Source organism: Pholcus phalangioides, unplaced genomic scaffold (genome assembly GCF_987345545.1).
Source record: "Pholcus phalangioides strain wild (caught in Gottingen) unplaced genomic scaffold, Ppha-v1.0 ptg000042l_1, whole genome shotgun sequence".
NCBI lineage: Eukaryota > Metazoa > Arthropoda > Arachnida > Araneae > Pholcidae > Pholcus > Pholcus phalangioides.
Genome location: NW_028301628.1, coordinates 37,157,369 through 37,172,575, shown reverse-complemented (window position 1 = coordinate 37,172,575; position 15,207 = coordinate 37,157,369). Strand labels below are relative to the sequence as shown.

The following is a 15,207-nucleotide window of genomic DNA, read 5'->3' as shown; positions in this document are numbered from 1 at the left end:
GCATGCTACCATCTACACCACTGGAGGCATGACCCTGCCTTCCTTATTTCACGCACTGTGGCGTGAGGCGCTGAAGTAGAGGCATTAGTGAAGTAGAGACGTAATGACTTTTCTTTCCGAGTTCACCTCAGCATAATATCCGGAAAATAACTGTTTCCTTGATATCTCGGGCTGAGACAAAAGCCATCTATGTCTCTCTAAATAATTTAAGTTTTCAATGACGTGCAATTATTTAAAATCACAAAAAAATTTGTTTGAGGGGTCGTATGCATAAAAAACAGAGAAATTGACTATGAGAAGTCATTTACAAAAAATTTCATGTTTTTAATATTAACGATAAATGCTGAAAAGCTACATATTTTCGAATGCAATATTAACGATAAATGCTGAAAACTTCAATGTTTTTAGCATTTATCGCCAATAATTGAGGGTATGGTTCACAAATTGCGAAAGATTAATTAAATTCAAAGTTTGAAAAATTCTGTAGCTGTCAAAAATTTTGATTGTTATCTATTGTGAATAAATAAAATAATTGAGTTCTTTCTATTTGTGTAGTCCCTAAAAATGGCAACTTTTGAGCCAATGATAACTTGCCAACACAGTGATAAGTTGCCAAAACATACTGATTTTATATGTCTAGTATGTCTCTCTCCCTCGCGATAAATATTGCATTTAAAAATATGAAATTTTTTGCAACTGAATTTTTATATACTGGGAGCTATATTATATTATAATAGGGCCCCTTTTACCTGGGTAAAGTCGATGATTTTATATCGTTGTTTTTTGTTTTTTTTTGTCTTAAAAATTTTACGCCCTTCAATATCCCCGGTGCGATTGCCCATTCATTTCTCTTCTTCCTCCAGTTCCAGACTGATCACATTTTGCAAAGCGCTGAGGAGGCAAACATCCATGCCCTGGCGTAGATTGACTTGAAAGTCTGGGGGGGGGGGGAGAGCACCCCCCTCAACATAAAAGAAGTGTACAGTTAACCTAATATATATGTATATATGTGTATATATATTGACATCATCATATAATCATGCCCAACTCTCCCAGACCCTCAAGTCTATCTATGTCAACCGCAAAAATCATTTGTGTTGGCTAGCCTATGCACCCCCCCCCCATGGCCCCTACATCCTGTAGCGGGGCCCCTAGGCTGAGATCTTTTGCGGGCCCCTCGGTAAGACTTTTAACGGGCCCGTTCTGTAGCTAATTTATAGCGTGAAAAAGCAAAAAAATTATGATAATCGTCCCGGGCCCCAGGGCTAGAGTCCTGTCAACCCCCCCCTCCCATCCCATATTTACATCCCCATACATTCATCCATGAGCTATTTGAGAATCTTAAGTGGACCATTGTACACAATCTACACATGATTACCGGCATGCGTGGAATCAGGGTGATGTGTCCGTTGGGAGATGGCTATTGGCGTCCTGCATTTTACAAGACTGATACATTTTTCACATATCTTGTGTCAAAAATGTGTCTGTCTCGTCATGATATAATGACAGATCTCATGTAAGGGGCTTCCCCTCCCCCGGGATCAGCACCTATAACCACGTTTCAATACAATATAATACAATTTAACGTCCTCTTTGCCTGCCATGGGCTTTAGGGCGAATATTAGGAAGGGTCGCGAGGGAGAAAAAAAAGAAAGCTGTAAGTTGAATAAATATTTTTTTGCAAGGACAAAAAAATCCCAGGCAACTATACGTTTCGTGCGCTCTTTCAAATGATTAAAAGCTTTGACCTATGGTCGACCTGAACTGTGTCACGTGATGTTTCTCATCATTAACTAGACTATATTAGAAAACGGGACATTTCATTGATTAACAACCAACTTTGAATAATGATTTCTTGGTTGGAAATTTCCAACGTAAACTTTTTAGCATACGTGACAAAATGGGAATTTTGATTAAAACGATGAATCAGCTAAATACAATATCAAAAATAATAATTCTCTCCCGAGAAAACGTGATGTATGGTCACGGCAATCAGACTATGAAAACATTCATAAACACACAGAAATAAAAAGAAACTTTAAAAAATCCTTCTTAAAAATGGGAAACTAAACTCCAATAAGAAAATGCAGGAATTTATTTTGAAATACAATTTTTAAAAAATAAATAAAATTTACCCAATACAAAAACTTTTTTCCACGTGTAATGGCAACACCAGTTTCTTTTAGATTTCAAACATGGCGGAAGGTCAAGATCAATCTTGGCGTACTCAAAGCTTTCGGCAAAATGTCAGAGGAAAAATGTAAACAATTTCAATTTATTTTGCGTAATAATCACCGTATAATTAATTATCAATTGATGTATCATTGACAAATTTATTAATTCATTATTAAAAATCTTGCTTTGATTTTGTGCCGGTGTCTATAAATCCTTCTATATTTACTTACCAATCTTTTTTTTTTCTTTTAATCGTTGTATAATTCAAAGTTTTTATCTAAAATCTAGGTTTCAAATTCAAGGTGCCCCTTGAAAAAAGGTTCTCAGCTCTGTAAATTATATGGTTGTATGTATGTATATATATGTATATATGGCCTCTACAAGTGTGGGACCATTTAAATATCATTAGGCCCTCCTGGGCCAAACTATTCATTGGAGCCAGTGGCGTCTTAAGGCACGGCCCGGGGATCTCAAGTGAAGAGTTGCCTCATAAAAATGAGATCTGGTTGAAATTTTCGACAATTTGTTTGGTAGGGCCTCAGAAAAATCAATTGGCCCGGGGCCCATGATACTCCTAAGACAGCCCTGACCAGTCTAACACAGTTCATATGAATTATTATGCAGGGTGATGAGGGTCTCTAAAGACCCTAGCCTTTACTCAGATAAGCCTATGCATAGAGGCGGATTAATGGTTTATGCCGCTCTTGAACTACACAAATTTTTCTGCCTTACTTCCATTCTTATCTAATTTTTTTTTTAAACAGTTTGCCGCCCAGGGCAAAACATGGTCCCTGCCCCAGTAAATATGCTTCTGTCACTCAGTTCATCTTTTGTTCACTCGAATGATTACACTCTTTCTTATCTAGTCCTTCGCCCTCTACTCCAGTGCTTACACTCTAGATCACCCTTTTGGTCATTCACATGTATACACATACTTTGTCACTCTTTTGGTTACTCCCATACTCATGAAATCTCTAGATCTCTGTTGCTCACTGATAGTCCATCGCTATTCGCCCGTCCCCATTCTTATGGGGTGGACAGAACTCCATCTGGAGGGCCAGCGTAATTCAGATTTTTTTTTTTTGTTTCTTCATGCTATAAATTCACTACAGAGAGGTGTGCCAAAGGTCCTAAAGTTGTGAGAGACCATGTCCATTACTTTCTAGATAACTCTTTTGATCATTCTTATGTTCGCACACACTCTAGGTTCATGGACTGCATTTCTGCCCTTTGCTGGTTTGCTCCTCTTTAGAAATCGATCTGGTTACAATGGGCTTCCCAGAAGCAACCATATCAACATCAGACTTAGTGCAGACACCTGATCAACATAGAACCACGGTGGTTAGAACTCAAGCTGTCTGTCAGCTCATGCTCTCATTAAAGTAGCTGATTTGCACGAACAAGCCGGTTTGCAGTCAGATTCATAGGCTGAGATAAACTTGAAAGTCTGGGTGGGGGACATGATTGATGTTAATAATTGACCTATAAATGTCTTGGGTCACTTGCACGCATCTTTGATGTTGAAGGGAGCATTGTCTGCCCCCCCCCCCCCCCGTATCTCTGCCCATGTCTAGGTTCTTTAAGTCAGTGACCGACCTGGTCTCTCACTGTTTTGATCACTCACATGCATGAATGCAGGGGTATGCTCAGGAGTCTTGTGCCCCCTCCCCAGTCAACCAAAAATTAGAGGGAAAAAATTTATATTTTGGTGGAAAAATTAAAATATCAAAAGAAAATTCCCTTTATGTGCATATTAATCTGTTTTTGTTAATTTAAATGCTTTTTGATGGGTGGTAAGAAAATTTTTAATCCCTCCCCCAAGCTTTTTGTTTCCCCTCCAAGGGTAGATCCTGCTTACGCCCCTGCTCGAACACTATCTTGAATCACTCAAGTGCTCGCAGACTGTTCAGGTTGCTCTTTTGTTCATTCACATGCTTGCGAACTCTCTAGGTGATTCGCTTGGTTACTCATTGACATAAGGACCATTTCTGCGGGGGTCTAAATCAGTGGTTCTCAACCTTTGGAATCCCGCAGCTGGTTGATTTCTTTTATGTGACTAGAAGGCCCGGTCATACGCATTCCTAATGGGGGTATAAATGGGTAAAAAATGAATCTGTGAACTATTCACTGTCCAGTTTGACTGGTGTCTGGGCCCGGTACCAATCAAGAAATACTGGCCTAAATGGTAATGTTACACTAGGCACAAAAAGATTCATGGTTTTACAATCATTTTTTTAGATTCATTCATTTTTTTACCCATTGTGGCTGCCCTTTTCTCATTCTACTCATTTTCTCAACCAATCATTACTTGGAATTTTTTTCCTCTCTAAATGTGCCAATCTGGGCTATAGCCGCTAAACCCCCTTGTAAACGCACTTCTGCCCATGCATATTAAGATGGCTCTGCCCGCTAGGAGGGCTCTAGCCAGGGGGGGAACCGAAGCTTATGCTTTAAAATGTTTTGCTCTATAACTATTAATTTCTTGTAAAGTGAATTGTTATTCCTTGTAAGTGAAGTGGTTCTCATCCTGGGGCTATATGGGCCCCCCCCCCCTTGTGGTTCCTGGATATTGCAGGGATGTCAATTGGGACAGGAGCCATGACACAGTTAAAGCGCCACACGTAGCTATAAAAATAAAAAATTCAGATGTGATGAAATACAGCTTTTATGTGAAATATGGTGAGATGAAAGTTTTTCTTCCGCGCAAGAACTTCAGGATTAAAGGACAAATGCATATACTTCAAAACCAGGGTTGGGGTTTCGGACGTTTAAAACTGTCCAAAAGTGCGTGAAACTTCAAAATGTTTTTTCCCCTTTGTGATTCTAACCTATTTTAAAAAAAATACTAGCAGATTATAAAACTAACTAAATCAAAAATCTTTCAATAGGTGTCATTTGATTTTTTTTTAAGTTTCACCAAATTGATGGTTTTAAGTTGGAAATCTGATAGTAAATTAACATCTCTCTTGTGTAAATAAAAACTGTTTTTAATTTTTTAGTTTGTTATAAATGTTATTTCTACTTCACATCTTATTTTTCATGTATGATTATGAAGCAGGTACTGTATTTAGGACCGTGCTTGTCCAAAACCCTGCCACAAACCTGTCCAAACACTTTTCTTTAGAAAATACATTATATTCAAGGTACCAAATACGCATAGTCAGTTATAATCATTGCATTTTTGTGAAACAACACATAAATGTTATTTTTTATTAGACAATATTATAATAATGTGAATAAATACCAATGGTGTAATGTATATTTAATACAAATTTTTCTATTCCAACTCTTTAAACAGCTTTTTTTTTTATTTTTAAATTAACTTTATATTTTGCATTTTCAATTTTGAAGTTAAAAAAAAATAATTTTAAATAAATGGAAATATATATATATCTGAACACACAAAATGGAGGCCACTAAGTAACACCTTCATATATATAATTAACAGAACACAATTTTGCAAATACAGATTATGCCTAATATGATGATAAAAGACTTCAAGACCCAAAATTTTTCATTGAATTTCAATTGTTGCTCTTGTGAGTCTAGAAGCTAAAATATTTCCCTCTTAATTAATTCAAGCTATATATATATATACCTATCACATGGTTGACAGCAGTTAGAAAAACACTAGAAGAAGAAGAGTTATCTTTAACGGCTGTCGTTAACACATTGTTTTTCTTTTATTTTCATGTCTCGTAACTTACGTATCAATTGAAAGAATATTTTCAAATTTTGTAATCTTAAAAATCATCTTGGAACTGATAGGGCAGCTAAATTAGTTATGTGATATTGAATGTTAAGAGATGCAACTGAGCTTGATTATTAATGTTTGGTTATTACATAAGTTTAATCTCATTCTGTAGTCGAATCTATTGCATTTTTCTAATTTTCAGATGACAAATTTCTATCCTATTCTCGTATCTTGTAAGTTTCAATAAATCTAATATTTAACCTCAAGACAGACAGTTCAATTTTCAAGTGCAATCTCATAGCTTTAGGACAGTTTTGGACAGTGCTGTAATAACCATGGTTAATGTTGTGGGGTGTGGGTAAATGGGTTGTTTTGGTTATTTTTCAGATATAATTTCTTATAGACAGAAGGGGAGGGGAGTGCACAGTAAAAATAAATAAATAAATATATATATATATATTGAATGCTAAGTAAATAATGGTGAACTTTATGTGTTGTGTTTAGTGAAGAAGCCATCCGGTTGTCTGGCAACCCAACAACAAAAAACGCTGCGGAGATGGAGAATCATGTTTTCTTGAAGGCCAAAACAAAAGTAATGCTTCACTATATACATTTCATTCATTTTTAAACCAAGTGTGAAAATTAGTTTCAAAATAGAAGTTAGATATATAGTTGAAAAATATTATAAAATCCAATTTTAAATAATATTAGATTGTTTGGAAAGTAATTTCATTTTTTCCAATAGAGGACTTAAATTGTATTTTTTCACAGCCAACTTCACACTGGGTAATTTAATTGTATTTTTTCACAGCCAACTTCACACTTAAGCCACATAATCATTATATATTTTGACAGCTGATATAGCAAGGCTTACTTGTGAAAAAGTTTGATTGATTCTATGCAGTAGTTTTTGGTTGGCGCTCTTTCAAATATGGAAAGTGAAAAGCAGCATTTTCGGCATATTTCACTTTTTTACTACAGAAAAGGTAAAAATGCTATTCAAGCAAGAAAAAAATTATCCAATGTGTATGGAGACAATGTATTGACAGAACGCCAGTACCAAAACTGGTTTGCAAAATTTTTATCCGACAATTTTGATGTTGAAGATACACCGCGTTCTGGAAGGCCAGTTGAAGCTGATGACACAATAAACCCATTAATTGATGCAAACCACGCGGACAACACAGCTATCAATTCTGAAGTGTACTGTCATCAGCTGGACAAATTGAATGATTCACTTAAACAGAAAAGGCCAGAATTGATCAATAGAAAAGGTGTAGTGTTCCACCAAGATAATGCGAGACCTCATACAAGTGTGTTAACTCGCCAAAAGCTTTTACAGCTTGGATGGGATAATATTGCCCCACCCACCATATTCTCCAGATCTGGCACTTTCTGATGATTATTTGTTCCGGTCTCTACAAAATTTTTTAGATGGTAAAACCTTTACTTCAAATGAGGAGGTCAAAAATCACCTGGATCAGTTTTTTGTCAGCAAAGAACAAAAATTTTATGAGCGTGGAATCATGCTACTACCAGAAATATAGCAAAAGGTATTGGACCAGAATTGACAATATAATTAATTAATTTATAATTCAATAAAATATTTATTCACTATAAGAAAATCATCTTTCATTTTCATAAAAAAAAGCGAAATTACTTTCCGAACAACCTAATAGAAGTATAGACCTAGTTTTTTTTTATTGTGTCAGATATCATTGCATGTTGACAAATATTTTTCGATGGGTTCATTCAATCTATTTTTTTTTCCCACAGTCATTGCTCATATGGCCATATCGAATATTACCATATAACAGTGTTTTTCAACTTTTTTTTCATTCTTGTGGAACTCTTTGAATACCATACATGAACTCTAGGGAACCTCTTACACTTGACTTTTTTTACTGAGATACTAATATGTTTTCAACACCAAATTTAGGCAGTGAATAATTTTGTTCCCTGAAGAAAGTCTCTAGAACATTTGTTTCCATGTAGGAAAGGAGAAAAACAAAAATATAAATTTGGTTGTTCTTTTATCACGCTCAAGTGCAATTGAATTACAGCTGACTATGGCAAAAGAAGCGCCATACCATTACAGACACAGACATGACATAATGTATGGGTTACACCCCGACTCATACTTAGGAGTATATGGGGAAAATGAAAGAAATTATAATAATAAATTACATGACCTAAGGAGTGCTGCTCATTGAAGCAGTCATAGTTTAACACATAGTTTTCCAAACTTTTCGTTCCATCGCCCCCTTCAAAAACTTTTATTCTTATCCCCCCCCCAATTTCAATCCAACCCATTGAATCCTATACAAAAACCCAAAGCTTCTACTGTCCTCCTCCCCACCTCCCGGATCATCCCCTTTGAGAAACACTGGTGTAACACATTATGGACAAGACAAAAGATCTAAGTGCATTTGATTGTGCGCAAATTGCCAGAGTCTGGTGTGTGGGTCACTCCCTCTTGGAAATTGTGTAGGCACTGAGATTTTTGTGCACCACTTTGTCAAGGGTTTTCTATTTTGAATATGTCAATTCCAGTTTAAGAATCCCTGCTAAGGCCAACTATCAAGTAACATAATTTATTTGTACAACAGCGTGTAAATGGACAGGGTTGACATCTGCTAGCTTGCTGTGTATCAGATCAGAGTGTATAAATATCAACTATTTCTCCTGTGTTAGGATCTGTGTCATTTCTTTGATCGCAGATCATTTGTGTTATGCATGATCTCGATCTCCTGGGCGCGGTAGCCCGGTCGATAAGATGCTCACCTAAATTACCAAAGGATGTTTAGAGGTGTCGCGAGTTCGATACCCAGTTCGTCCTTGTCAAAAAACTTTCCTGACACAGGGGTACAACAAAAAACGGCGACTTGACTGCAGCAAAAATTGCTACCGCAGGGAGTCCCCCCATCGAGGGGTTAGCGCACCAACCTCTCGATGAGTAAAAAAAAAAAACCAAGCCTGCTGTTCGGAATCGGCAATAAATTGTAGGTCCCGGTCTAATTAGCCCTCGTGTGCAGAAAATGGCCGTGGTGCGACAAAAATGATCAAATGATCTCGATCTCCCTTATTCTTCCCACTTGAGGAAGAGGAAAAATTACTGAGTAGAGTAAAAAAAATCTTCCATCCAACCACACTCTATGGTTTTTAACTAACAAAACTTCATATGTAAAATTAACAGAACTATTTGCTACTGTTATTTAATACTGTTTTTACTATTAGACTTGTTTAGGTTATTCTAATGTATTTATTTCTCGTAATTAAATCAGGAAGAATACCTGAGCTTTGTGGCACGGCTGATTATTCATGTTCGAGAAATGAGTGAGTAGAACTCTTTATTCTTCAGTGTGATGCTTTTGCATCCATATTTACTGCAGTTGTTAATAGATGTTTAGAGTAACGAGTGGATAGAAATTTAAGTGAAGGCCAAAACAATGGTTTCTCCAGTGATATGTTATTAACTGTAGGGGTTATAGACTGTATGCTTGATATTGATTCATCAATAATCATGATGAATCAATGTGTCATAATGAAGTAAAAGAAAAGTTACCCTCATCTCGCAGATTCGCATACATTTTTCTTGTGCATACTTGTATGTGCACACCTTGTTACTTGCAAACGCACACTATAATGTAAACTTATTCAGTTTGAAAAGGAGCAGCTTTTGTGAACTCCTGTATCATTGGAAATTAAAAAAGCCAACACACACAGTGTTTTCAACTTAAAGAAAGGAACAGGTGTTCCACATTGAGCACCTCAAAAAGTACTCCTAGAGGGGTCAAAAGATATAGTAAACAGTTAATTGATTTATGTCACAACATTAAAAGCTATAAAAGTAGTGACCAAAGATGGAGTTGAGCAGTTCAGAACCAGCGGCTGTTTTCTGCAGGCTCCCACAATAGCGCCTGTACAAGAGAGATTTCTTTCAGTAGGAGATTGCAAACCTGTTATATCCAATCTAACAGAGTCGGCAATAGATATATGGTGACTCAAATATTTGGAAGGTAAGAACTGTTCTTTATATAAACTTTGTTTTTCTTCATATGTAGTATACCAAACATTAAAATTTCTTTTGAAATTAAATTTATATTTATGCTCTTTTTACAGTGTCTTTTACAATTGAGGAGGAGGCAAGAAACTATCTTCCCAGGTGATGAGGTATGTAAACATATTAATGGTGCTAAAATACTATCAACATGTATTTTATGCATGCGAAACACAGTTCAAATTATAACTTCTCTCGTGAACATATCTCACCATTCTTTCAAAATGTTCTGCTTGTGTACAAAAAAATTGTATGATCCAAACCTCTCATTTTTTGTGAATTCATTTAATAACAAATTGTTTATTCTTTTTAAATAATGATTTTTAGAATACCATGATTGAATGAATTGAATTTATTGAAATAAGTCACTAAAAAACTATCATAGTGCAGATTTCTTCATACATATCCATAGGTATTTACTTTAATTCACAAGCTGAATTGTTAAATATTTTTATTTTTCATTATTCCTTGTGATCTGTGAACTATATCTCACAATTGCTAATGTTTGAGATTATTTAGTGCCCACTTATAGATATCAAATATTTCGTAGGCGTAAAATTTGACAATCAAATTTGTTTTTCAGTGTAGGCTCTCAAATTTCTTCATTCCTCAAATGTCATTTCTTTTTTTTTTTGCAGTAAATATAAAAGTTTTGATTGTAACAGTGATGGAAGCTATTCAATAAAATGAATTATATTTAATATTGAAACAAAAATGCCTTGTTATAAATCAGTCATACAAAAGTTTCCATTGCAGTTGTGTTAGCATCATGAGTATATTATAATTTTTGGCCCTATCACATATGATATTAGCTTTTTAGATTAGATATAGGAACCCTGATTTTCAGCCCCTTGAAGTTTGGTATACCAAGGTATAACTATGTGCAGTAATACCCTCAAGTTATGCAATACATGGGACAAATGATAACTATGTGAGTCTGGGCATGATTTTGCCTACAATACATATAAATATTAGTTCAGTAAGCTCAAAATTTTGGAAACAGTTTTCTTTCTTATTTTTTACTATGGGTGTACTACTATGGTATTTTCTTATGACTTCATAAAATGTAACTTGCGGTGTGACTGCAATTTGCTCCTTGAAAACTACTGTATTCTCTAAAATCTGTAGAACTGAAAGTCACAAGTTGAATGCTTTGAATGATTGGTAACATAATTTGTAAGCAAGAAAACAACTTTCCCCACGAGTTGAAATTAATTGAGAGTTACATATATCAGGTGCATTGTGAATGAAAAGCATCAAATTAAACTTTTTTTTTCAACACTAGCAGAGCTCCTACTTGTTCTACTATTTGGTAAAATGTCCTGCTTTTGTATTACTTCATAGTTTTTGTTCTACTTTTTTACAAAATCCTATCAACAAAATTTGTGTAATTGATTTTAATTGAGGGAAGAAATCATCAATATATTGCCAAATAATGCAAATACAGTAGATTGCAATTAAGGATTCTGCTAAAGTAGAAATTGTATCATTTTAAGGTTATTTGCAAGTGTATGTGGACTATTTGGTTTATTAATTTTTCTTTTGCTTAGTTTGAGGGTTCAACAAGTAGAGTAGTCACTAAAAACTTCTGTCTGGATGGAAAAAATTTTGTATTTGCTACTCCATGGTCTTGAACAGTAACTAGCATTCATCATTCAAAACTATGATACACATTTCGTGTATAAGTGAAACAACAGTTTACATAATAAAGCAGTTGGATACATAGGCCTATTCTAGGTTTGATGATTCTGATGCAACACAATACTGGACTTCAATTTTGTCTTCTGTATTTTTAATACATGCAAAGGCATAAACAATATTTACAATGCTCAGCTAAGAGCTAGAAATTGAAAGTGCTTCATTTGTCAAAAATGATTACACTGGCATTGAACCCTAAAATGTAAGCAAATCCCTTTAAAAAAAGGGATGGGCAACATGGTAAAACCATCTGGTTTACCTGGACTTATTTACGTTGGACCCTGTAATTTACACATTTTGCACTGTGCTTTTGAAAGTGATCTCGAAAGAGCGTCAATCTTAAAAAATGTCTAAATAATTTGCTGTGTATTATCGAAGAGAGTTGATAGACTAGACTGTGGAAAATTCCAAAGAACAATGTAAGTTATTATATTGTAAGCGATACAGAAAATATAGAAAGTTAGTACACTGAATATAGAAGACCCTTGACAAAGTGGCACACAGAAATCCCAGTGCCTGTACAATTTCCAAGAGGGAGTGACCCACACACCAGGCTCTGGCAATTTGCAGAAATGGCAGATACCATACAAGCTTTGGGATCGCATTTTTAAATTGTGGCAAAGTTTTCATTATATACTGTATGTAATGTTCTAATTGAATAAAACAATTCTTACTTGATTACCACTAGATAAGTTCTACTATCTCAGCAATAATCCTGCGATTATGCTGGAATTTTTAAAAAAAAGTGAATTTTTCCACAGAAAATTATGTAACTCCGAAATCTCACAACTCTGAATAGCATGAGCCAGAGTATTACTGTACATAGTAGAGGGTTTTTAATTAGCTGAGTTCATTATATAGCAGAGTTTGGATATATATTATATGCAATAGAACCTGGTATAGTTACCACATGACAAAAATGCCAGTGTCTCATGTGTATTCCTGTAAGGTTACTAGTAGAGCAAAGTTTTTTGGCGGTCAATTTAGACTGGTTTAATTCAGGAAGGAGGTTTGGGGTGGGCCTTGTTCCTAAACAAAGATAATCAAAAACTTGAAATGTTTTACCCTTGCCGTGGCAATAACAATATATCTCATCTAACTTGATACCTTTCATTTCGGCAATGCTGCGCTGAGCTATTGTGTCTAAATTTCTGTCATGATCAAACATGTTTTGCATCCTTGAAGGTAGTTTTAGATTATGCGTACAGCATAAATAACAGAAATCTATAGTTTTCCCTTCCTTTTTTTTTTTAATTGTTATTTTCTGTGTTATGGGGAAAGTATTTATCACAGCTCACAAAATCGAAAAAATATATATTATTCTTGAAAATAGGTACCAATTTCTAAAAGGTTTAGTGATTTCTTTTGCAACATTTATAATATGGATCAAGAAAATTTTAAAAACTGCTTGAATGGTTAACTATTTTTATAAAAAAAAAATTAAAATATTAAAAGAAAATACCTTCAACTATCCCAAGCCTCTTTTACTGTATGCTAATCTTGTTTTTTTTAACTTGAAATTATTTTTGAAGGTTAGTAATTTCTCTGGAAGGGATTCCTTGTGCCTCCTCCTGACAAATGTCAATTCCTTGTACTCACGTGGTTTCTACATTTCAATTTGCTGTATGGTAGTGTTCTTGCCCCCCCCCCCCCCCATCCCACATTCTTGAATGGATCTTTACGGTGATTTTCTAATACATTTATAATGTAGAGAGAGTTGAAAAATATAAGGTTGATCACACTCTCTCCAGACCAAGGGTCTGTTAGTCTTCTTGTTTTAATTAGGGAGAGTTATGGCCAAAAAATTATGTGGTTAGAGTGTATTGTATTTCATGTATAAAAAAGAAATTTCTCATATAAATAAGTTTCATACTTTTCATTACAGAATAATTTGAATTCAGAGGAGCTGAAAACCATACAGTACATCCATTAATTCATCACACAAGGTACCGAGTAGTTTCTTCAGGGGTAGCTGAATTCATGGCAAAGGCTGCTTAGGTCAGAAACAAAAGGTGGCTCATCTGGCATGAACAACTCATATTGTATTGGAAAGGGGGAAGAATGTAAATCACTTCTGACCCAAAGAGAACAACATTAGCTAAATTATTATTATTATTTAAATGTCCTTCGACATTAAAATAAAATTCAATTGCAGTGGAGCCCCGTTGGCATTATGCTGAAGAAGCCATGTCGCGAAGTATGCATGTAAAAATCACTGAATAGAAAGTGATGCACCCAGACTTCTTATAATTCAGTAGTTTCAATCGCATTTTAAATTTTGTCACACAAAAATCAAACTTTAGAATAAATATTACCCACAAAAGTAAAGTTTTAAAATCATGTTATAAATTACTTAAACTATAGTTGACATAACATTAACATTGCTTAAATCTCTGCTCATGCTATTCTGTTCAAAATTTGAGAAAAAAATGTCACAGCAATTTCAAACTTCTTGAGAAATATCTTATCATTAGTTTTGCTGCCGATTAGTTTTATATCTAAGAAAAAAGCTGATTGTGCATTGAGTTAATTTCTTTAAAAGTTTTCTCAAAGAACCGATACTCTTTCTGTAAAATTTTTTCTACTAGCTGACCTGCAATTTCCCAAATGCTTACACAATGCTCTGTCTTGCCCTCCAGGAATAAGCTGTGCACATTCGGGAAAAAAATTATAAAGACATGTTGCATTTCAAATAATTGAGATTTGTTTCTTATCAGCTTGTTATGTCTTGCTCAATTCAGAAAAAATAAATTGTCATGTAAATGTCTATTCATAAATGTTCGAATGTCTATTCTAATCTATAGCATGTTCATGGTTAGGCTGACAGTGAAGAGAAAGATAGAGAACATATTCTTGTGCCACAGAATATAGTTTCCATGTATCAGGGGTTGTGGAGAAATGTGTACAGAAATTTTTAATGCTATTTATGATTTTGGAAGAAATACTGAAAAACATATTATTTGAAACCTACAGCTTGAATTTAAAACCGATAAATCAGAATTACCATCTTGTTGATGTTATAATAATATACACTGAAGAGCCAAAAAAACTGGTACACCTGCCTAATATCGTGTAGGGCTCCCGCGAGCACGCAGAAGTACTGCAACACGACATGGCATGGACTCGACTAATGTCTGAAGTAGTGCTGGAGGTAATTTACACCATGAATCCGTAGGAGTAAGAGGGGGTGGAGATCTCTTCTGAACAGCACGTTGCAAGGCATCCCAGATATGTTCAATAATGTTCATGTTCGGGGATTTTGGTGGCCAGCGAAAGTGTCTAAAGTCAGAAGAGTATTCCTGGAGCCACTTTGTAGCAATTCTGGACATGTGGGGTGTCGCATTGTCCTGCTGAAATTGTCTAAGTCCGTCGGAATGCACAATGGACATGAATGGGTGCAGGTGATCAGACAGGATGCTTATGTACCTGTCAGAGTCGTATCTAGACGTATCAGGGGTCCCATATCACGCCAACTGCACACGCCCCTTACCATCACAGAGCCTCCACCAGCTTGAACAGTCCCCTGTTGACATGTAGGGTCCATGGATTCATGAGGTTGCCTCCATACCCGTACACGTCC

The 15,207-nt window shown here is 35.3% G+C and overlaps 1 protein-coding gene across 1 annotated transcript in view; it reads left to right on the top strand.

The window, feature by feature from the left end:
* The first annotated feature begins 2,171 nt into the window (after positions 1-2,171).
* Positions 2,172-15,207, top strand: part of MED15 (mediator complex subunit 15) — a 57,301-nt gene continuing 44,265 nt past the window's right edge. The window contains exons 1-3 of the mRNA XM_089255460.1: positions 2,172-2,260; positions 6,374-6,461; positions 9,154-9,205. Of these exons, the coding sequence (XP_089111586.1) occupies positions 2,196-2,260; positions 6,374-6,461; positions 9,154-9,205 (205 nt within the window). The 5' untranslated portion in view covers positions 2,172-2,195. The remainder of the gene's footprint in view (positions 2,261-6,373; positions 6,462-9,153; positions 9,206-15,207) is intronic.